Below are 23,818 nucleotides of genomic sequence, written 5' to 3'. Positions count from 1 at the left end.
AGCAAAACCCCACCTTTTTGCCCAGGCGGAAGCAGTCGCTCCGGCCGCTTCGGCGCTCGCTTGCTCGGGTCTGTGGTGCTGGCAGGGCTGAGGTGGCGGGCGGCCCCGCAGCGCGGCGATGGGGCTGGGTTCTAGCACTGAGCTTCCCAACGGGGGCGCCGAGGGCTTCCACGTGCACGGGGTAAGGAGCGGGAGCGGCTCGCGGGGGGGTTCCCGCTCCCGAAGGCTCCTGCGCATTAAACGCGGCCAGACTGACCCTGCGTGTTGAGCATTTGCTGCGTTGCCCCCGGGTCTTCCCACCCGCCCCCTGCTCCGAAAGCGCCCCGAGGGAGAGCGTAGCAGCCGGCTCCCTCGGCCTGACGCAGGTTTGCTAAAGGAGGGGTTTGGCCTGAACGTCCATAACACCGCACCTGTCTTGTAACTACGGCCGTACGGAGGCGGGTCTTGCTGCGACTGGCCTCGCTACATCCAGTCAGCTGTTCCTCTGTCCCAGGAACAGGAGCTGTGCGGTATCCACAGGAAGAGGGCGCCGTTTTAGGCCAGCCCATCACCGATCTATATGCAATCGTCTTTGCCTTTTTCTTGTATGGTCATGGAGTCCAGGCAGGCCTTGTCCCCTGAATCACATTCCTGAATGGAGTAACACAAGTGTATCTCTATTCAGTCCCTCTTGATATGGGGCATTGCATGGTTCTCAGCATCCTAATCTCAGACATGAGTGTCATTAATCACTTTCCTGTTCTGTTAATTCCTTCTGGGGCACATGGCATGTCAGAAGACAGGACACGGAGCTAGATGAACCTTTGGCTGACCCCATGTGGCTGTTCTCACAGTCTAATCACTAACAAAGTGCTCTCCCTTATAGAGGAGACAAAAGCAGTCCCTACCCCAAGAAACAAATACAGCAGAACATAAAATGTTGATTTATGATCAAGAGCAAATGAAGAAGAGGAATCTTTACAAATAATAGATGGTGTTAGTGAGTGACCAGCGTATGAGGGTGTTTGGGCACAGCCTTAGCCTTAACAAAGTAGGCAAGTAAATACTTTGTATTTTTATTTTTTTAAATACAGGGGTGTTTGCATACACATGAATCACAGTGTACTTAGTCTCAGAGGAGTAGCTGTGTTAATCTGTAACTTTAAAAACAAGCAGTCCTGTGACACTTTCTTGCAGGTATGGTCCTATTGCAACCTGGGTCTCTGCCAGCTCTTTAAATAGCTCCCCTGCTGGCTTTTATGACAGCTCAAGCAGCTCTTGTTGGAATTGTGCACCAGGACACACCTGATTACTTTCACTTCTGCTAACAAATATGTTAGGTCATGAGCTTTCATGGAAAAAACCCCACTTCATTAGATGAATTGGACTGAAAATTACAGAATCCAGAATATATATAATAGCATAAGCTAACCTGTCTGTTGTAGGAACAGTGTTAATTATGCTAATTGAGTCAGGCTGGATGTGTCCAATTTATAGTTTTTGATGTGTAAATGCAGATAACAGAGGTGTTGGAAATTGCATTCGTAATGTGTTAACCAGTTAATAGCTTTATTCAAGCCCAAGTTGATGGCATTAAATAGAAATGTGAAAGTGCAACCGGGTACACGGTTAACTGATGAGCTTGGTCTTATAAGTTAATGTTACAGTTACATGCAGGTACACTGGTACCTGGAAAGGTGAGGAGGCAGGAGCTGGTATGTGTGGGGAGCCAGCTTTTAAGGCAGCTCCTGCATGCATTGGCTCCCGGGGAAGCCACCTGCCCCAATCCCCCTGCACTGCTGCCTCTGCATCAGGGGTAAGGACATGTGGGAGCTGGTTGTGTAACTTTTCAGCAGTTACATGGTTACTTAAACACATTTTAACCTCCCTTGTGTCCAACTTGTAAATGAATTCACTTTGAGCAATCTCCATGGCTACGTCTACACTGGCCCCTTTTCCGAAAGGGGCATGCTAATTTCACAGGTCGTAATAGGGAAATCCGCGGGGGATTTAAATATCCCCCGCGGCATTTAAATAAAGATGTCCGCCGCTTTTTTCCGGCTTTTAGAAAAGCCGGAAAAGACCGTCTACACTGGCCCCGATCCTCCGGAAAAAAGCCCTTTTCTGGAGGATCTCTTATTCCTACTTCAAAGAGATCCTCCAGAAAAGGGCTTTTTTCCGGAGGATCGGGGCCAGTGTAGACGCTCTTTTCCGGCTTTTCTAAAAGCCGGAAAAAAGCGGCGGACATTTTTATTTAAATGCCGCGGGGGATATTTAAATCCCCGCGGATTTCCCTATTACGACCTGTGAAATTAGCATGCCCCTTTCGGAAAAGGGGCCAGTGTAGACGTAGCCCATGTGTAATTTGGTGATAAAGTTCTTTTGTAGAAGAATGGCTACTTTTAAATCCATTATGGAATGTCCACGGAGGTTAAAATGTTCCCCTACAGACTTATGTGCATTACCATTTCTGATGTCTGATTTGTGTCCACTTATTCTTTGGCACAGAAACTGTCCAGTGTGGCCAATATACATGCAGTGGGGCATTGCTGGCACTTGATGACATATCACATTAATGGATGTGTAGTTGTATGAGCTCCTGATGATGTGGCTTACGTGGTTAGGTCTTGTGATGATGTTGCTTGTACGGATATGTGGACAGAGTTGGCAAAGCGGTTACAGAGGTAGATTCCTAAGAGACTAGCTGTGGTGTGAGGAGTTGGTAGATACTGATACACTCCTGAGAAGGAGTGTTCTCTTTTTTGAAAGTTCAGATATGGTAATGGTAACCCTACTAGTAGGAAGTAGTTATGGTTTCACAAGCCTTAATGTAAAGTAAGGAAGTGGGGGTTATTTTTGTTCCAGGAGAATTGTGAGCTCACACTCAAGGAGACTTATGTCTCTTACGTTTCTGTTCATTTATAAACTGACAACTTTGGTCTGACACTGCATTTTTACCTTTAATTAATCAGACATCTAATCTACGTGGAAATAGTTTTTCCAATTCAATATGTGATTACCTATATATTCTATGTTTTGATGCAGTTTAATGTCAATTTGTGCTCGTGTATCTTTGTCTGAACTGCATTTTGATAAGTATTATATACCCTTTATTATAAACCTGTTTTCTCACATGCAGATGTTGAAAATCAACACAGTGACTTATTTCATGCTTTCTTTAATATAGCACACAGCAATGCATTGTCTTCTTTGGGCACTTGTGTCGGCTACCATCTCTATTTATTTCTAATCTAACCTGCCATGTTAACTGTGAGAGTTCTCTTACCCATACAGAAACTGAATGAAAATGACATGAGAGGGGGAGATTTTTTTTTTAAATACAAACTACTAATTGCAAAAAACCTACTGACCATCAACCTATTCTGCAAAGTGTTCAGTGACCATGCACTACTCATTCTCCTTTGCAGCACTTCTGTATACTTGCTATTAGATCTTAAGAGTCTCCTTCAATGACTAGAGGAATAGCCCTTAGGTGCTGACCTTGCAACCTTCTTTATGCAGACAAACCCGTGGGGAGCTCCTTTGCTTTCAGTGAGTCTCTGCAGGATACAGGGAGCTGGTTGCAAAATCAGGGCCTTGTTTGTAAGTTTTAGGCCAGAGTTTCTGTTTTGTCTGACATGCTGCTCAACTGGAAAGTACCACACACAGCTAGCAGTACTTAAGTGCATCATTGTCAGTTCTGCAGTTCTTAACATGTCGTTGTCCTATGCACTACGTGAGTGCAGCTATCAGTACTACAAAAAGGTAATTTTCGTTCATAGCCATTAAGATCAAAAGGAATCTTGATCATCTTCGTTGACCTGCTCAGCATAGGCCAAAGAGCTGGATTCATTTAATAGTGTGTATATATCACTGTATTCAGTTCTTCTTAACAGCAAAGAGCAGATAGTACCAGGTACGTTTGGGAATAGTTATCCATTGGGCTGGAAAGTATCTGGTCTGTCTTCTCATTTCCTTGGTTTAAAGCGTGCATCAGAGAAGAATGCTGCCAGAATATACCTGCGTTTTGTCAGCTTCAAAGGCGTTAACGTTGCAGAAAATACATGTGTCTCACCTACTGAGGCTTACTTGACACCCGCTGTCTACCAGGACTGCTCCACAGAGGGCCCCGTATGTGATTCATGGTTCTGACAATCGAGGAAAGGGAATTCAGAATTTTGGGAACACTTCCAAGGCCACCTAAAGAGTCTCATTTGGTTCAATCCTGAATATGCTTTGTTCTTGATTCCAGTATTTACAGAACTGTGACTTGATGTTTATTTTAGATTTTTCTTCTTGTAAATTAACTGTGTAATTTTGCAGGTTCAAGAAAACTCTCCAGCTCAGCAGGCTGGGTTGGAACCTTTCTTTGACTTTATCATCACAATAGGACACACCAGGCTGGTAAGTGGCTAAAGACAAGTCATTGTTAATAAAGTAATGTAATAGTTTTTACTTTCATTTAGTGCTCTTGAAAAGTGTGGCCTACTTCACTCTGGAGGATTGATGCTCTCTTTAGTCAGAATGGCAACCACACAAGCTTCCCTATACCTTCTTGCCAGTGTACCTAAGCCCTGACCTAGAGGGATCTGCTGTGAGTGAAGTTATTGTTTGGTCTGGATGCTGATTCCGTCCTCAGCTTTTATTCTTTTTTGAAAGATCCTCTAAACCAAGGCTTTTATTTTCGAAAGAACCATGTTTAGACTGTGGTTTCACTTTCGAAATAGTGCTTTTTCGAAAGAGCACCATAACACGATTATGCAAATGAAGCATGGGAAATGCAAATCCTGGCTTCATTTGCAATTTAAGTGTCTAATTTTACATCCCTGTGTTGAAAGAGGGATGTAGTCTAGATGTACATGGTGTGCAAGAGGAATGTGGGGAGTATCTTTCTCCTTCTCAGTCAGGGGCTTCTCACTTGTGTGTGGCCCCTGACTGATTTTTCTGAGGGTCAGTGGTCCCCAACCCAAACAAGGTTCCCCACCCCTACACTTGGAAGTAAATGAACATGCTTCTGATGTTGAAGGAGTTACCAACTGTTCCTCCACTGAGCAATCCTCATTAGAGCAGAAGAGGAACAAGTGAAAAAGTTTGTGTATTTTTGCTAGATTTGAGAACAGAAGAGGAACAGGGTGATTGTCTAAATCATTTTGTCTGTGTTTTTTTTTTTTTGTTTTAAATGAAAACTAGGGATGTAAATGGTTAACTAGTGGGGACTCAGCCAGGGGGTGCTCCAGCACATCCAAAACAGCTCTTGTCTGAGGAGGGCCTGGCCCAGGCAAGCGGGCTGGAGCAGCTCCTGTCCTTGGCAGTATGGGAGAAGGGGCTGCTCCAGCCCGCTTGCCCCGCCTTCCACCTTGGTCGGTTATCTGGTTAAGCATTAAGTCTAACTGGTTAACCAATTAAATGGGATTTGATTAAATGAAAAACTATGAGGCAAACCTAGGCCTTAGTCTAGTCCAGTGTTTCTAGTCCAGTGTTTCTCAATCTTTTTTAAATAAAGTACTCCTTTAAAAAAATAAGTACCCCCAGTACCTACAGTTTTCAGACACAAAATTGTTTTCTACCATTGCAACACATTTGTTTAAACAACTTAATCGTATCCGGGCAGGCAGTGACATTTTTGGGTATTAAAAAGTACAAAAAATAATAAAGCACTGTATAACTTAAAACAAAACTTCAGTTTTCTGCAAAATTCAGTTGTGTTGATGTACCCCCCAGACTTCTCTCAAGTACTCCTAAGAGTATTCGTACCACTGGTCTAGTCTTAGTCTACATGAGGCAAACCTAGTCAAGGCCTGATCTAACTTCTGTTGAAATCATGGGACCCTTTCCTTTGACTTTAATGGGACTTGGATCAGGCTATCAAATACTTCAAAAATAGTGACAACTTCTCAGGAGAGCCTCCTACTTTTGTTTCCCTTCCCTCTTTTATAAGGCTCAGAGTCCATGGTGCACTTATTTGGTATCTGCTAAGGACTTCAGCCAGGGATCTTTATAAGATGGAGCTGTAGTTCATTGTACTATAAGTCCCTGAAGTCACTTTTACCTCTTGTGGCCAGTTGGGGCTAAGCCCCTAGGTTCTGTGCTTCTTGGCAGGGTTTTCTTCATGTGCCTCAAAGGCTCATGGTGTCTCTAACCCTGCCACGAAGGCAAGAGTATCCCACTTTCCAAGCCCTTTTCATTATAGGCAAGTCCAGGGTATGGGAGGTTAGCCCCTACATTAGGCCACAGAGCCTCTCCTGTTTCTTGCAGGCAGCTCACCAGCCAGGAAGGGGTTGGGGGAACCCGGTCCCACCCACTTGCTCCAAGTTCCGGCCCAGGGCCTTATTGGGAAGGGGGGGGGGAGAGAGAAGACCCAAGTGGGTTCTGAGGCCTGGCTCTTGCCCCATAGACCACTTCCCCAACCCCTCCTGAGTACCTCCTCCCAGTGCCTTGGGTTAGGCTTTGTTGCAAGCTGTCTTGGGTCAGTCTCATGTGCTGGGCTACTCTGTTCTCCTTCACTTCTCCTCTGGTCCATCCATCCCTCCACTCCTTCCTTCCCTTGCCTGAGGGAGGGTTATTTATGGTGCATTCATCAGCCTTAACTGGCCTCAGGTGTTCTGATTAGCCTTCCCTTCAGGCTGATGGCAAATGGGCTTCAAGTGTTGAACTGCTGGGCCACAGTCTCTGGCAGCCTATAATGGGAACATAAAACTGCATACCCAGCTTCCCGTGTATCTGCCTTCCACTAGTGTTCGACAGCCCCCTGCTCTCAGGCTGCCACATTCTATAGTAAACTGGTCTTAATAGTGGCCCTGCATTGTGAACTGAAGCCTACATAACAGTTAAATAATATTTAAAAATCTTCCCCACGTTGCATCCTATCTTGCCCATCTTCCTATGCCTCTTGACTAGTAGAGTATCCTCTGGCATTTCCTATATCTGTTTTTCTGGCACAAGATTAGTCCCAAAGGGTTTTTAGGCTGTTAGAACTTGACATTTATTTAAACAAATGTCAACACTTGATTAAATATGAACATGATAATGAATCATTAACAAGTGGGAATCTGCCATATGCTCAGTCTCATTAAGGGACTGGTTGAATGCCTGAGACAAGAGGAGACTTTCATAGTTGTTGTAAGGCAAATTCTATTTTTAAAATCAGTTTTGCAATTAAAATCAACAAATAAGTTTAAATAAAAAATCCCTCACAATTTTAAAGATTTTCTGCTTTCTCATGTTCAGACAAAGGCTGATTTAAAAAAAAAAAAGATTTGTCTTGCATCAGACTGTCTCTCTCACTGGAAATTGTCAGTACAATGACTGCTTATATTGAGAGGCCAGGCACAGCATTAACCATGTGGAAATACTGTAATGAAATACTGGTAGATATTTCTAAAAAACTGTCCTAAAATTCCCATCTATTCTTCTATAGTAAACATTCAGCTAAGTTATAACTAGTCACTACTAATTTCTTCTAAGAATTTTATGTCCAAAATTGTTGCATTAGTGAGATAATGAAAAGGATCAAAGTGACTATATAAAGTATTGCGATTTACTGTCGTGTGTTCATAGTGCAAAATTAATATAATTGACTAAAATTGTTATAACAGCATTACAAGAGAAGAGGGTGGCAGAAGTGACACTGATGGAAGTGAGAAGGGAATGACAGTATCCAGGATTAGAATTGGTTTCATTAGATCATGCATCCAAAAGAAGTAGTGCTGGTCAGGTTGTTATAGAGGGTAGAAGTTAGGTCCTTTTCTCAGTTGGTTCTAAGTATTGCAATTCTGACTTTGTTGATGTTTTTGGATTCTAGATCCAGCTAGACACTGTCAGAAACAAATCTTGCCTTTTCTCTGTTTCACAGAATAAAGAAAACACCATGTTGAAAGATCTGCTGAAGGCAAATGCTGAGAAGGCAGTGAAACTGGAGGTATACAATATCAAAACGATGAAAGTGCGTGAAGTAGAAGTGATCCCTAGCAACATGTGGGGAGGGCAAGGACTTCTCGGAGCCAGTGTGAGGTTCTGCAGTTTCCAAGGAGCCAGTGAACATGTGTGGCATGTTTTGGTGAGCAAGAGAAACTTTGGTGTTCTCATGTGGTGTACTTTAGCTTAGTGAAAATCGTTACTAATGTGTTCTGTCATTTGTTCTTTGAGATGTGTTATTCATGTCCATTTTACTTTAGGTGTGCGCATGCCCAGTGCTCCATGGTAGACCAATACAGGTACCTAGGCACTTCCATTCCTAAGTGGAATGGATTGTGCACTCATACAGGGTGGGGAATCTCAGATCCAGAGGCCGGATACAGTCCTCGGCTTGCCTGGGTCTGGCCCCTGAGGCTCAAGACCCCCCAGCACTGGGGAGACTGTGTTGGTGCTCTAGCCCCCCTGCTACCTCCCTGGGGACTGGAGCGTACAAAATCTACGCCTGCAAGGTTGGGCCCCCTAGGCTCTGGTGTGCAAGGGAAATGTGAGAAGTGTCTGTCTCCTTCTCAGTTGGGGGCTACAGTGAGGGGTTTTTTTTCCACTTCTCACTTGAGTGCAGCCCCCGACTGATTTTTTTCTACGGGTCTGTGACCCTCCCCACCCCCACACACACACACACTCAAAAAAGGTTCCCTACCCCTGCATTAGCATACAAACTTGGTACCTTAATGCTCAGTTCCCAAATGTTATTGATGTGTGAAATACCTCCTACGTATTTCTCTTTTTTGTGCGTATTTATTTTAAGCCTTAATAGGCTTATCTTAAGTATTTATGGATTCAGAGTAAAATCAGTTTTGAATTTGGCTGGTGGAGTTCTGTCTGGGAAAGTTAGAAGAAAAGGGAGTCTGGTTGGGAAAATCCAGATGGGGAAGCTAGAGCAGATAATGTTTAAACCAGAGTAGGAATTTTTTAGCTCAACTATTCTTCATCAAAAAAAGCTGATTTGTTGAAACTGGAACATGTCAGCTTTATTAATCTGTCACTAGGAAACTTCCTCAGATTCAGGATGGAATTTTTGGTTAAAACCACAGCAAGAGAACTAGATGCACCCCAGAATAGACTGGTGGTCAGGGCACTCCCCCTGGGATTGGGGAGAGACAGATTGTGCCTGATTCAGATCAGGATGTTGGTCTCCCATATCTCATGTGAGTGCCCTGACCACCATGCTACTGGTTATTCATTCTCTCTCTCTCTCACTCACACGTTCCCCACGGCCCCCATGGAAAAAAATTAGGTCTCTTTTTTGTCTTGATGCGAAAGTTTCATGGGGCAGGAAAACCATTCCCTGCAAGGAGGAGGGAGCTTTACTTGGGCACCAGGCAGCTTCAGCTCCAATTCACCCTTGTTCCTAGTGTCCTTTCTGTTTCTTCTGAGCCAGGGAGCTCTACCAGTCCCATTTATCCCCTGCCTTTGTGGAGAGTATTTTCTACTGGACTCCACCTGCCTGGGCTCCTGGACTCATAACTTTACTCTTGATTAAGGGATTCTACAGCCCTTTCGTGGGTCTGTGCTATGAAGCAAGCAGGCTTTGCCGCCCAGGCCATCAGAATCCAGAACCTTGCTCTATTATTTTTCACAAAGCATAGTTAACCTGTGGAGCTCATTGCCATGAGATGTTGTGATGGCGAAAATTATAACTGGGATTCAAAAAAGTACTAGACAATATTGTGGAGGACAGATCCATTAATGGCTACTAGTCAAGATGGTCTGACTCAGTACAGCAATTCTTATGGTCTGATTCCATGGAGCCTCCCTTGATCATGGACACACATACTTCTCCTTGGTTCTGGGGCTCCTCAGCCCTTCTTCCTAGGGCTGTAATTCAGGCAGGTTTCCCTAGCCCACTAGTTGCCCCTGGTTCCCACTGCAAGGTACCTCTCTTCTGACTTGATACTCCCCTGTAATTCCCTCTCCAGTCCCTTTTCTCCTAGGAGTTATCTAACAGCTGGGTTTTATCCTTTTAAGGAGCTAGTTACCTGATTAACACCAGCTAGCCCCTGTACCATTAAATTCCTGTTTTCTTAAAGAGGTCACACCATGGAATACAGTGGCAACTGGTTTAAAATGTTAAGCAGTTAAACTATATGGTTAACCGTCCCACCATAGACTATTGTCCTGCCAAGACATGTGGCCAGCTCACCTTATGCTGGAACCCATTTTGGATGTTGTACTTGAAGTTTGAAAAGTTTAAACTGAACACGAAGGATCTGCCCTCGTCAAAAGAGATCTAAAAGTGGGAAGCCAAACAATAGGGGCTGCTGCCAGACGTCAGGACTCCCTTACTTACCACCCCAGTTGACTGCTGGAAATATCTAAGACCGACGGGGGAAGGATAAGGCCCAAGTTGGGAGGCTTTCCATCTTGTGAGGAAAAGATGATTAGAACGACTCTTGAAGTAAGTTTCTTTGAGAGTTAGGCATAGCTGGTGGGTGGTGTTTTATTTTGCTCAGTAACTTACTGTGGTCTGTCCTGCTATCACTTGAAACCACTTAAATGCATGGTCCTGCTGTGAGGGCAGGGGACTGGACTCGATGACCTCTCAAGGTCCCTTTTAGTCCTAGTGTTCTATGATTCTATGAAATTCTACTTTTTATATTTAATAAAATCACTTTTTTATTAATAAACCCAGTGTCAATAATTTGTACCTGGGGGAGGGGGAACAGCTGAGCATCTCTCTATTTCATTGATAAAGGGGACAAACATTTTGAGCTTGCTCTGTATAAAACTGTATACAAAGCAAGACAGATATATCTGGGGTTCTGGTCCCATTGGGGCCAACCACCTGTGTGCTGTGTAAAGTCCCTTTGACTGGACCTTCCCAGAGCTGAGCCAATCTCAGTGTCTGTATTACTCCGCTGTGGGCTGTGACCCCATCTCTGTGCCATCACTGGAGGAGACTAGAGGGTCTGGCTCAGCAGGACATGATGGTGGGACATCCCAGAGGGCAAGTAAACAGGCTCTCCGGTATTTCTGCACATCAAGTGACAGTCTTAAGGGGATCTTGGTGACTGACCCGGTCATATTCCCAATACATGGAGCCTTTAAACATAGTTTTCCACTCATTTTTTGTATGCCAAAGCACTAATAATATTGAAGTCAACTAAGAGAAGAGTAAGAACTGTTCTAAGGATTTGCCTCAGCAAATATAATTTTTCAGTGACCAGTAAGAGGGGTTTCTTTTGAGCAAGGAAGCACAAATGTGAGCAGATATTAGCATCTTAGCCCAAGACCTTCTTTCTGGATGCTGAACATTTTTTTCTTGTTTGTCATTTTACTGGCATCTGAGTAGTTCCTGGCAAAGTAAATGCATTCCAGTTGGATTGGTCTCTTTAGCTTGGCTGACCTTCATTAAAATAACATGGAGATGGAAGGAAACAGAACAGCTTTACTTGTAAAGTAAATGTCAGTATTGGTGTAGGGTAGTGGTCTCCAGCCGTTTTAAGCATAAGTGCACTTACATTCAAAAAGTGACATCTAAGATCTACCTCAAACCCAAATACCCTTGCTTTGCCTCCTTTGCACTCCTTCTCTGAGGCCCTGCTCACTCCATCCTCCCTTCCTTCCCCATTCTCCCTCACTTTCCCTAGGCTGGGGAAGAGGGTCAGGGTGCAGACTCTGTTCTTGGATTAAGGGATTTGGCATGTGTGAGGGGCTCTGAGCTGATCTTGGGGCAGGCAGTTGGGGTGCCAGAGGGGGTTCTAGGTATAGGCTCTGGGAGGGTATTTGGATGCAGGGGTGCTTGGGGCTAGGGCAGGAGCCTTGGGTGCAGGAGGGGGTTCACGGTTGGGGTAGGGGTTCAAGATGTGGGCTCCAGTGGACACTGCTTACCTCAGGTGGCTCCTGGGTGGTGGTGCAGTGGGGCTAAGTCAGGCTCACCCCTGCCCTGGCGCTGCACCACTCCCAAAAGAAGCCAGCAAAATCCATCCCAAGTCCTGTTGTGCCCCTTCTCTGCTCTGTGGAGTTAGGATACAGGGTGGGAGGAGGGGCACCTTGACATCAGCACCCTTCTCTCCCTCCCCTGCACAGCAAGTAGGAGGCTCCTGAGGGGACAGCTCCAAGGCAGAGGGCGGGAGATGTGCAGCAGTCGGGGGAGGGACAGCTGAAGTGCCAGCACTTGATAGTCTCTTGGCCAAACCAGTCAGGATCACCTGTCAGAGACTCCAAGATCTACCAGTAGAAACCGATTGACTACTTGGTGACCACTGGTGTAAGGAGTAGGCCAAAAGAATCTAGGAAGGGTCACCTGCAAAAGCTAATTTCACCCTGTAATCTGAGACTTCTCTTGCTGAGATGTCTGAGGGCTAGAGAGAGATTGCACTTGGATTAAAACACGGATTAGGTTGTGAACTGCTGAAATTTGTTTGGTTTTCCTTTATGAACTTTGAATACAAAGAACTGTACTTAAATGCAGTATCCCCAGACATTTTTCTAATCTCAACGTGAATCTTACATTTTTTCCTAAGTTAAATTTTTCACTCTTTAATTGTTGGACGGTTTATTCAACTGTAAATATGGGCCTGTATTGTTCTTTTATAGGATGTAGAACCTGCTTCCCCTGCAGCTTTAGCTGGTCTGCAGCCGCACACAGACTACATTGTTGGATCAGATCAGATCCTTCAGGAGGTAGAGCATATTTTTCCTTTCTTTGAATCTAACTATGGCAGTTCTTAGTCGATTAATGTTCACATTCCAAATATGCACAATCAGAAAGAAGCAGCAAAAGGGAGAGAAGAGGAGAGGATGCTTCAAAGCGGAAGTGCTGCCAGCAATTTACTACTCCAAAGGATTAACGATGACTAAGTGTGATCTCTCCCTTCATTGAGAACTGTTTATATATGTAAAGTGGGAGCTGGGGATAAAATAACCTGTTGTAAGAGCTAACACCCTATCTATTTTTGATTAGTCAGAGGATTTCTTCTCACTGATTGAATCCCATGAGGGGAAGCCATTGAAGTTGATGGTCTATAACACGGAAACCGATTCCTGCCGAGAAGTATTAGTAACACCTAATGGAGCCTGGGGTGGAGAAGGAAGGTATTGATTTGTGATTAGTCTTTGCCTAATTATAAGGTCTATTTTGGAAAGGTCTTTGTAAAAGAACATCACCAGTAGTTATAACTTTTCAATTGAGTCTTTTCTTCAACTTTTTCACATACAGTTTCTCTTCTCTGAGATTTTAAATAATGGAGAGCAGCTGTGGAGCATAAATTTGGCACACAGCAGCTCTAATCCTGCTCCCATTGAAGCCAATGATAACATTTCCATTGACTTCAGCAGTAGCAGAAGTGGACTTTTGGAATTAATTTGGAGTTTTTCCTGCTTTCAGTTCCTACATTGTAATGGTGGAGAAAATGAAGCTCTTGAGGTTTTTGGGTCACACAAGGCTAATGCTGAACTGCATCCTGGCATCAGTATTATTGCAGTGAGGTTGGGTCTACGTTGCATAAGTACATCGCTCAGGGGAGTGAAAAATCCACATCCCTCCGTGATGTAGTCAGTCCAACTTCAACTGCCCATGTAGACAGAGCTATGTCAGTTGGAGATCATCTCCTGCTGACATAGCTATTGTTTCTTATGGAGGTGGAGCTATTAAGCCAAGAAGAGAATTCTCTCCCACTGGTGCAAATGTGCTACGGCAGTGCAGCGACACCTATGTAAATGTGTAGTGTAGATCTGGCCTTAGTCATGACTACAATTCCTACAATGCCATATTTCTTCCCATAGACTAAGGAATATAAATTTACTAAATTTCTTCTATTTAGCGATACCTAACTTGAAACACAGTCCGCTGTAACCTATCCAGTTCCCTTTACTTTGCAATTCTCATGCAGTTTAGGATGTGGCATTGGATATGGCTATTTGCACAGAATTCCAACGCAGCCTGTTATACCAATGAAGAAGCAAGAAGAAATCAGATCACCTTCACCTTTGCCATCAGCAGACAGTTCCCCTGTGCCATCGACAAATGGCTACATAGAGGTACATAAGAAATGTGTTCTTATCTGTAGGCTATTTCTTGGTTTTTATGACTCTCCCACAGACTAGGTTCCATGAGATAAGGACATGAGTAAAAGTGGACTTGGTGAAGGTCAAGCCAAATGAGAGGTGATCCTGCTAGAATGGGAAGACATAGTAACTGAGGATATGTCACTGAGCTGGACCTTTTGTCACTCAAAATTGCAAACTGAGATCCTCTTGGATTCACGTGACTATCGAATAAGCATATGCTTATCGGCAGGGCTCGCCGAACCATGGCGAGCCCCGCTCACCAGCCGCGCTGTCCAGCGATCTGCACATGCGCAGATCGCCCGAACCCGGCTCTTCCGGTTTGCAGTCTACTCACCACGGGCGAGTAGATTGCATTGTTTGTCGAGCCCTGCTTATCAGACAGTCGACTGGTGACTTGACTAGTTGCTCCCCTCCTCCCTCCCCTATCAGAGAGGTGCAGGAAGGGGGGTGGAGCAGGAAGTGATGGGAGCCAGCTTAAAAACCATCTCCGGGGGCAGGGCAGCAGGGAAACTGGCGGTGCTTCCACCTTTGAAATGTAGCAAGAGTGTGTGTAAACATCTCCAGATGTGTGTGCCTTTATTCCATCTAACAGAGGTGAATGTCCTGCATATGGGCCTCCTCTTGACCATTATGTCAGAAGAGTCGGCCCACTTACTTAGAAATGTTTCTTGTGTGGTATATATTATACCTATTCTCCAGAGAATACACTTGCTTTTAGATGATTTCTGAATCATTTCCCAATCAAAGGTGCTGATTGCGATTATTTATTGCCCTTTATGGCTTTGGGTATGTTGGAAGCTCTCTCTTCCCTTTGTTTGTGACTCAGCATTTAGATCATCTGGGATGTTCAAGCTGCCCTTCTGAATTTTGTTTTTGTACCAGCAGGGTAGAGCAAATACAGTGATAGGCCTTTGGCAGGTTGACCAGAGATAGTACAAACAGGATACTTCTCTGTTATTTTAGGCTCCATTGTTGGCACCTAATTCCCAAAGGGACAGCTCTGACGAGGTTATGAACTTGGATGAATCCACAGATCAAGGAATGAATATTTATGCAATGGAAAATGCACGTCTCCCTCCTCCTCCTCCTGTCCAGAGAGTTATGGATCCAGGTGAGCACTTCAGTTATTCCTCTTCAGAATATACTGTTAAATTAATGAGTGCTATTTAATTCTTACTGCTCCTGTCCTCCAGTCCGCCATTTTTTAATTTCGGTTAAGAGTGACCCTTGATGTTCTCGTTTGAAATCTGGCAGAATTTTAACATGCAGATGTTGATTAGGGACCCAATCCAAAGCCCAATGAAATCAATGGGAGTTTCTACACTGACTTTGGAACAAGCCCTATATCAGAATGGTGCCTTCTTTCTAGGTGCTGTAATAGATGTAATGCTTGCAATTACTGGGAAGGGTAAAGAGGACAGGGCGGGGAAATCCACGGATTCTAAGAATCCGGGTGTCCTTTTTCCTGACAGTCTAGAGAGAGTTTCTTACTAAGTTTAAAAAAAAAAACCTGTACCTTTTGATTCTTCCTTCAGGTTTTTTACGTGCATCTGGTGTTTCATTTCCTGAAACTGCTGACTTAACAAAAATGCCTAACTTGTCTTCCTCTACCCTGTTCAACATGTCAGCTACAGACTCATTGTCAGGGACTGAAAGTTTAATACCCAACAATGGAATTACTACTTATTCTGGTAAGTTTGTTTAAAATTATTAGCTTTTTGGCTTGGAATTGGTTATTACGCAGGAGATTATGGGATTCATGACTGAACTACAGAGTCATGTTTTGTGGGGACATGTACATTATTCTTAGGAAAACCTCCTCCTTGCTGACAAATCATGCAGAAGGCACAGTTAATATCAGAGTTTGTTTAAATTTAAGATTTAAAAGGTAACCTAAATAGTAGCCAAGAATGAATGAGTTAGTTAAAGCCAATGGATTCCAAATTTGATAAGGTCAGTGTCATAAGATATTTTTTATTTTTGTTTTTTTTAATAGGAAAGATGGTTTGCTCTACTTTTAGAGTCTGGTAAACATAAGGATTCCCCTTCAAGTGCCTAAGTTCTTCTGATGCAAGAATTAACATATACCTCTTGTAAATCTTTGCTGCAAGGGGTATTTTCATGTAACTCAGTCCATCTTTTGCAGAGATGGAAAACTGTTGTTTTAGCAAGGTTGCTATCCATTTATAAGGACAGAAAATCTAACTAAAATATTCAAAAGTATTGCACTTTTTATTTTGAAGGAAAATTTCTTGGTAGAAAGACATGTTCCTTTTTTAAGAGGGGCAGGGAGCATTCAAAGAATAAATGCTGGATTTGAGCTAAAAAAACAAAATTAGGCCCTTATAGTGAGGCTAAAATGTTAAAGTAAACTAAAATATTTAATTTAGCATGTTTTTATAATTCTAAATCTTCTGAGGGTTTGAATTTTATAAGTAACAGCATTCACAGCTCATTTGTCCTTAATGGGAGTTTGAGGGAGCTCAGCATCTGAATGTGTAAGGCCATTTCTGAAGGGTGATGATAAAGGTTTAGCAAAATCCTTACATAATTCTTGTGTATGCTCTTAGTGCCCAGCAGTTCTAGTCATAGACCAGGAGCTCACTTGTATTGCTATGTGTTAGAATAGTTCATCAGTTGCATTGCTTCCAAGCTTGCGCTATAGAAATACAGCCACAAAATTGGACTCTACTGACAAGTTTTGGTTTGTTTAACTTAACCTCTTATTTTCTCAGAGCACGCCATGGCTTCAGTCCCTGCAGATCTAACCACATACGCAGAGAGCTTAGTAAAACAGCCCGAGTTGGACCACATAATGCCTTCACTGTCCCCTTTACCAACTTTTGCTCTTCCTAACGATATTTCTTCAAAAGCAACACTAAGAACAGATTCTGATGCTCAAGAAACTGCACTACTTGAGGACTCGCCACCTGCTAACCCATTGAAACCTGGCAGTGATGAAAAGATAAATGAACTGAAAGAAGCTATACAAGACTAGCCCTCAAAAGAACACTTCCTTATATCATCAGTCTGCAGTCTGCCATATGCTGTCATGCTACATCTTGAATGTTGACTTTTTGATCTCAAAAGATAATTGCAGCTATTCTGTTTTGTTAGCATAGGCAATGCTGTAAAGAGTATATAGATCTCATGCACAGTACTTCTCCTCTTATCTCTCTGCAGCATTGTTTGATAGATGGAACTTTATTTAAATATTATTCAAACTCAGATTAGTCTATTGATCATGCATCTATTTGTCCTTTCAAAATTATCAATTTTTAAAAATTGAACCATTTGCTGGAGCCTGGGAAAACTCACTTTGTTTTTCCTCTATTAATAAGCGTTATTACAATTGTTTAAGTTCATCCAAATATATAGCATAGTTTTCATTACGTGAAGAATAAGCTACATTTTAATGGCAATTTCCCTGATCTTTTACAGCATTTAAGAAAAACGCTATTCTTAATTTTGACTTTGCTGAAAACATTTTTTACAGCTTAATACAATTTTTCTGAACACACACATCCTATTTTTAGATCATATAGTTCCAAAAGTAACTTTATCTTATCCAAATTTCTTAATGCACATGAAAGTTATGCAAACTTTATTTAACTTGGTTTGGAACCGATTAAGTGTTCCATTGCCTTTCATTTAGGGAATCAATGGGAGTGAATTTACTGGTTGCTATAAAGTTATTTTTTTTAAAAAAGATGAAGGAAAATACTGTACATTGGAAAGTGCAACATATTCTGGGTGATAAAGAACTGCTGCATTGGCTTTTAGTAGATTGTTCATTAGTTTGCATGGTGGTCTTTTACAAGGAACTTTTTTAAATGAAAAAGTTATAAGGGAAATGTGGTTGAGTTAAAAATTAACTAATTTGATTTCTGCTCAATGTTTCAGACTATGGTTTTATGATGAAGCACATGGGTTGAGTCTGGATTTTAAATGGTCAGGAGTGTTCTGTTAGAGGTAATGGGTTGACAGTGACTAGCCTTGGTATTTGCTTTTATTGATCTATTGTGTATTTTCCCATTTCTTAATTATTTTTTATAAGTATATAGATTTACAACCATAAAATACGACATGTTGAGTAATCTCTATTGCTTTTATAGATTTTCTTTGTTTTGTTTTCAAACACTTCCTGTACTTTTAAACACTTATTTTATGAATATTTGCTATTATTGTTCAGCCAGTTGTCATGCTACCAATATGGGCTCCTTCTCATTATTCAGGCGGTAACTTCCTTAATATTTTAAGTACAATGGAGTGGATCCAGTCCTCCTCTTATGCAGGAATAACTTCACTGTGGTCATTTATGCTGATGTAAATCCCATAGAGGTGAAGAGAAAGATCTAGAACGTATATGTGAAGTCTAAAATGCATCCTAACTGGAAAACAATTTGTAGCAATGGAAAATGTTAACTCGCACTTTTTCACCTTCCTACATCAGATATTTAGGATGTCTTTGAGCCAGGCTGTCTTAGTCATAGGGTTTTGTCTATAGTCCTCACATGTAGTAATCATGATTTAGCAAAACATCATAAATGAAGCCACAACACTTGAAAGCAGATTCAGAGCTGGTGTAGGTTGTCATAGACACAGTGGAGCTATGATAACTCGAATCAGATGAGCATCCTCCGCAAAGCTCTTAGATCACAGTGCAATTTCTGATTTAAACTTTATTTTTACAGTACCTATGGTTTCTATATTAACAAGATGGCCAACCTATTTTTTACCCTTTCTAGTGAAGACTATATTAAGCATTAAGTACAGAGGATTTGCATTTAACCTATTTGCAGTTATAATTTGACATGCATTGTGTAATTGCTGAATTTGCTTCTCACTACATTATATAATCAGAATACTGTATTTGCAACATGAGAGCCCACTTGAGTGAATAATCAACATTTATAAAGTAAAGATCATAGAACTTAAGCTACTGGTTAATTTATTTTTCTTGTTCAGTCCTTTTGTTTCCAGGGCATGATGAAAGAACCTGCTATCTTGAGTAAAGGAAAATTTAGGTAGGCAAGTAAGTATTCTTCTCATTAGCAGGTGTGGAGTAGAGAGGGAGGGAGTTGTGGTTTTGTTCGGGGGGGGGGGGGGTTTCTTAAGCTAATGGAAGTTCAGTTAACTGAGTGGTGAGGAGTTAAGGTCCTTCAAACCTCCAGCTACTCCTTATGGTCTATCCCCAGACATCATACTCCTACTCCTAGTATCCTTTCACTCTCACCCCTAAGTCCCTTCTCCCACCATCTTAGTTCCTGTTTAGCTGTTGGGAGTTTTGATGGCCATCTGCAGCAGCAGGCCTCTTAAGTGTGGAGGCATGTGGGGCTCTGCACTGGAATTATACTTCAGGGAAACCGTGATCACCTGCTCCCGTAGCAATTAAATTAAGGACTTAACAGCAGTTCCTTCCAGATATTGAATGACATGGATAAGCAAACACCACACACATTCATGAGTATATTCCCCTACCTTGTTGGCTGGGCCAAAGAACAATGGAGTGTTTTAATGTTCTGGGTTTTTTTTAAGTTCATAGAAGCACTAACGGAGAATGGCTCTCATATGAATGCTAAAATAGAAGTATGATTCCTGACGTGGTTGGTGACTTAAATGTGCTATCATGCACATTTTAAGCAGTCTAAAATATTCCCTTATTTTCTCCTGTTTTTGTTAATGACTTTTTCATATTCTTATAAAAACTTTATAAATATCTAAGTTTCATGTCACTGATTTGTTCAAATGCCTTGTGTTGCTAAATTAGTATGGGTAACTCTTTCTGCATAGCAGTGTTTTAGGAGGATTTGTGAAATTAATCCAATCTAGGCAGACTGCAGCGAGCTGGGGCTACAGTTTTGATCATTTGCTTGGAATGCATTTTCAAATTCATAGTAATTCGTGGTGTGGTGTCTGTTTTAGAACTCATTATTAAGACAGAAAAAATTGGAATTCTGTTAAAGTATAGTTCTGTGTCCTAAGCCTGAAGAAGCAAAAGCCAGTGTTATTTAAAAAGGAGATGGGGAAGACATTCATGTGAATTTTGTCCAGTGTTAAGGTTGTCCAAATTTAAACTTCTGAAATATTATTCTGCTGCAATATCTTAGAATATGTAATTGTACAGTGCCAGTGCATGAGGACAAGGGGAGGGGAAAGGAAATCTAAGCTTAATAATCTTTGCTTGTAGAAGCAAAGACAAAGATCTGTGTCAGTGGAGGAAAGCATCTTCCTTCTTTCCTCACACCTACTCTATGTATTTAAATTGTAGACACTCAAATGAGTCTTCTGTTTTGTGCTGATGGCAGTGAGGTATATGTAAGGAAGTGAAACAGCGACTAGGTGAACTTGCGTCATGTAAGATGGTAACAACATTGTGTATTGAGTAGATCATGTACATCACATATTAGCTAGTAATACATAAGGGCTGTGTCTAGACTGGCAAGTTTTTCCGGAAAATCATCATCTTTTCCAGAAAAACATGCCAGCTCTCTACACTGGCCGCTTGAATTTCCGGAAAAGCACTGACGATCTCATGTAAAATCATCAGTGCTTTTCCGGAAAAACTATGCTGCTCCCGTTTGGGCAAAAGTCTTTTTCCGAAAGACTTTTGTGCAAAAGGGCCAGTGTAGACAGCATAGTACTGTTTGCCGCAAAAAAGCCCAATTGTGAAAAAGGCGATCGGGGCTTTTTTGCAGAAAACTGCATCTAGATTGGCCACGGACGCTTTTCCACAAAAAGTGCTTTTGTGGAAAAGCATCCTGCCAGTCTAGACGTGCTTTTCCAAAAATGCTTTTAACGGAAAACGTTTCCGTTAAAAGCATTTTTGGAAATTCATGCCAGTGTAGACGTAGCCAAGCACTATAAGTGTTGGCCTCGGTTTTAGTGTTGTTAATAAGATCTTTAAATAACCATTGGGGAAAGGAGTGCAAACAAAACCTCTTTGGTTCACTAGATATGCTGTCTCGGGGGTAGCCGTGTTAGTCTGTAACTTTAAAAACAATGAGCAGTCCTATGACACTTATAGAGACTAACAAATATATTGTATCATGAGCTTTTGTGAGTAAAACCCACTTCACAAGATTAGTCCACACATGATTCTGTATTGCGGTGACCTGGAAGCCAATTTTTGCCATCTCCGACTGAAGGAACATTTCCAACGCACCACTGATCCACAGTATCCCTGCTACCAACACTACAAGAAGAATTCTACATGGGCTCCTCCTGATGGTTGAAATGCCAGTCTGGACTTCTACGTTGATTGCGTCTGCAAACGTGCAAAGGCTGAGATTCTGAACAAACAACATCATGTGACACAACCTCAGCCATGCAGAATGCAATGATATTCACAGTCTCAAAAACAACTTCCACATTATAATCAAAGAGGCTGACAAAGGGGGTGCTGTAGTCATCTGACTATATCAGGTTACGAACAGGAGGCTGCCAGACAATTCATCAACACTGGTTTCTATAGGCTTCTTTCCTCTGATCCCACTGAGGAATACCAAAAGAAACTACACCATCTGCTCAAGAAATTCCCTGCTACAGCTCAGAACCAAATCTACACAAATACCCCTCCCCCCAGAGCCCTGACGAGGAGTATCCTATCTGCTTCCTGGAAATCCTGGATGTCCCATCATCTTAGGCATTGGCACCTTTTACATTCTGGCTATGTTGACTCCTCAGATACTATGCTACCAGCACTCCTAGCTATCTTCAAGATACCACTGACTTCCTGAGGAAAGTACAGAGCATCAATAATCTGCCTGAAAACACCATCCTGACCACCATGGATGTAGAAGCTCTTTACACCAATATCGCATATGAGAATGTATTACAGGCTGTCAGGAACACTATCCCCCATGATGCTACAGCACATCTGGTGGCTGAGCTATGTGACTTTGTCCTAACCCACAATTATTTCTGATTTGGGGACATTTTATACCTTTAAGTCAGTGGTACTGCTACGAATACCCACATGGCTTCATAATATGCCAACTTCTTTTTGCTGACCTTGAAAAACATTTCCTCAGTGCCCATCCCTGGCATTCATCCTCTACTTACACTGCATTGATGACATCTTCATCACATGGACCCATGGGAAGGAGACCCTTGAAGAATTCTGCAGATTTTAACAATGTCCACCCCCTCTGTCAACCAGTTCACACAAGAGATCCACTTCCTTAACACTACAGTACAAATAAATGATGGTCATATAACTCTCTCCCCCTCCCCCCCTCCACTCCACTCCTCTTTTCCCCAATACCATAAGCCTACTAATCACAACTCTTACCTACATGCCTCTAGCTTCCATCCAGGACACATTACACGATCTGTTGTCTACAGCCAAGCACTAAGATACAACTGGATCTGGTCCAATCCCACAGACAAAGACAAATACCTACAAAATCTTTCAGGCACTCTTAAAACTTAAATACCCCCCCGGGGGGAAAGAGGAAACAGATTGACAAGCCAGCTAAGTACCCAGAAGTCATCTACTTCAAGACAGGACCAACAAGGAAAATAACAGAATATCACTGGTCATCACCTACAGCCACCAGCTTAAACCCCTTCCGCGCATCATTGACAATCTAAAACTAATACTGGAAAATGACCACTCACTCTTACAGGCCTTGGAAAACAGGCCAGAACTTACTTACACACAGCCTCTCTTCCCCCTCGCCTCCCACTCCCCACCTGCTGCCTAACCTTAAGCAAATATTTACCAGTAGACGCACTAACCCAAAAATCTACTCCTGCAACAAACCCCATTGATGCTGTTCGGTTTTTTGAGTCTCTGATTTGGATACAGGACAAGCATAAGGAGGGTCTAAATCAGTGGTTCCCAACCTTTTCCAGATGGGGACCCATTTTGACAATTCAGAAAGACTTGATGAGCCAAGGCAATTAAAAATGGGGTGGAGGGAGGAAGGGAGGAAAGGGGGTAACAATTCTGTAACTAGCTAATTTTGTGCCTGAGGCAAGAATATAAAATTGTGCCCCCTCCTGTTTGTTTATTCATAGTAATTATTTTATAGAAAAACTGAAAATACATTAATAAAATAATAACACTATGTTTGAGTTGTGGTGGGGGGGAAGATGTCATCCCCAAACCGCTCACCCCCCCCAGCTTAAACCCCCCACACAGAGGCTGGAGGAGTCACACTCAGGGTCTCCAGACCCAGAGGGCCTGAGAGTCACACTCAGGAGCTGGGAGTCTGTCAGGGATCGGGGGGGAGAGGCACACTCAGGGACCTGAGAGGGATAGGTCAGTGGTTTGAGAATTAGCCTGATAAACCTAGGGGTGTGAGTTCAATCCTTGAGGAGGCCATTTAAGAATTTGGGGCAAAAATCTGTCAGGGATGGTACTTGGTCCTGCTGTGAAGGCAGGGGACTAGACTCAATGACCTTTTGAGGTCCCGTCCAGTTCTAGAAGATAGGCAATCTCCATTCATTATAATTAAAAGAGAGCCATGCTCTGGGCCTGGGAGTCTCACACACAGGTGTTGCAAAAATATTAGAAACATAATACACATTCAAAAAAACAAGTAAAATTTAGTATCTTACCAAACAGTTTCACCTGAACTCAAATTAACAGGATGGTTGAGCTTGCATTTGCTTTACTAACTCACGTATCCTTGGAATTGTTGTGGCACCTCCCAGCACAGTCCCAGCCAATACCCCAGATCTCCATGGCTGCAAGCTGGCCAGGACTCTGCCTTGGCCAGCCAATGCCAGCCATGGGAGACCCAGGCGGAAACTTCTCAACAGACACCCAGACACCTGGCCCCCTACCCCCACCTACCTGAGCTGGGCGCTGCTTCTTCTCTGCGTTCCCTAGAGTTCTAACTTCTTT

At 42.7% G+C, this 23,818-nt stretch overlaps 1 protein-coding gene across 1 annotated transcript; it reads left to right on the top strand.

Moving 5' to 3' along the window:
* The first annotated feature begins 18 nt into the window (after positions 1 to 18).
* On the top strand, positions 19 to 18,900 carry GORASP1 (golgi reassembly stacking protein 1). The gene is made up of 9 exons (XM_075922850.2): positions 19 to 181; positions 4,303 to 4,383; positions 7,832 to 8,035; positions 12,490 to 12,576; positions 12,857 to 12,987; positions 13,785 to 13,932; positions 14,926 to 15,073; positions 15,498 to 15,653; positions 16,698 to 18,900. The coding sequence occupies exons 1-9, from the start codon at positions 119 to 121 to the stop codon at positions 16,958 to 16,960; spliced, it is 1,281 nt and encodes a 426-aa protein (XP_075778965.2). The 5' UTR covers positions 19 to 118; the 3' UTR covers positions 16,961 to 18,900.
* Positions 18,901 to 23,818: the final 4,918 nt, after the last annotated feature.

The sequence above is a fragment of the Pelodiscus sinensis genome, chromosome 2 (assembly GCF_052426305.1).
Source record: "Pelodiscus sinensis isolate ZL-2025 chromosome 2, ASM5242630v1, whole genome shotgun sequence".
Taxonomy (NCBI): Eukaryota; Metazoa; Chordata; order Testudines; family Trionychidae; genus Pelodiscus; species Pelodiscus sinensis.
The sequence above is the reverse complement of the archived record's forward strand: the minus strand, read 5'-3'. Positions and strand labels throughout refer to the sequence as shown.

What these genes read in the sequence shown, in the direction of transcription:
- GORASP1 (XM_075922850.2), top strand. Translation starts at nt 119, where the DNA reads ATGGGGCTGGGTTCTAGCACTGAGCTTCCCAACGGGGGCGCCGAGGGC. An exon ending in CGACAAATGGCTACATAGAG is followed by an intron (nt 13,933 to 14,925) that starts GTACATAAGAAA and finishes CTGTTATTTTAG; the next exon opens with GCTCCATTGTTGGCACCTAA. An exon ending in CCAGAGAGTTATGGATCCAG is followed by an intron (nt 15,074 to 15,497) that starts GTGAGCACTTCA and finishes TTCTTCCTTCAG; the next exon opens with GTTTTTTACGTGCATCTGGT.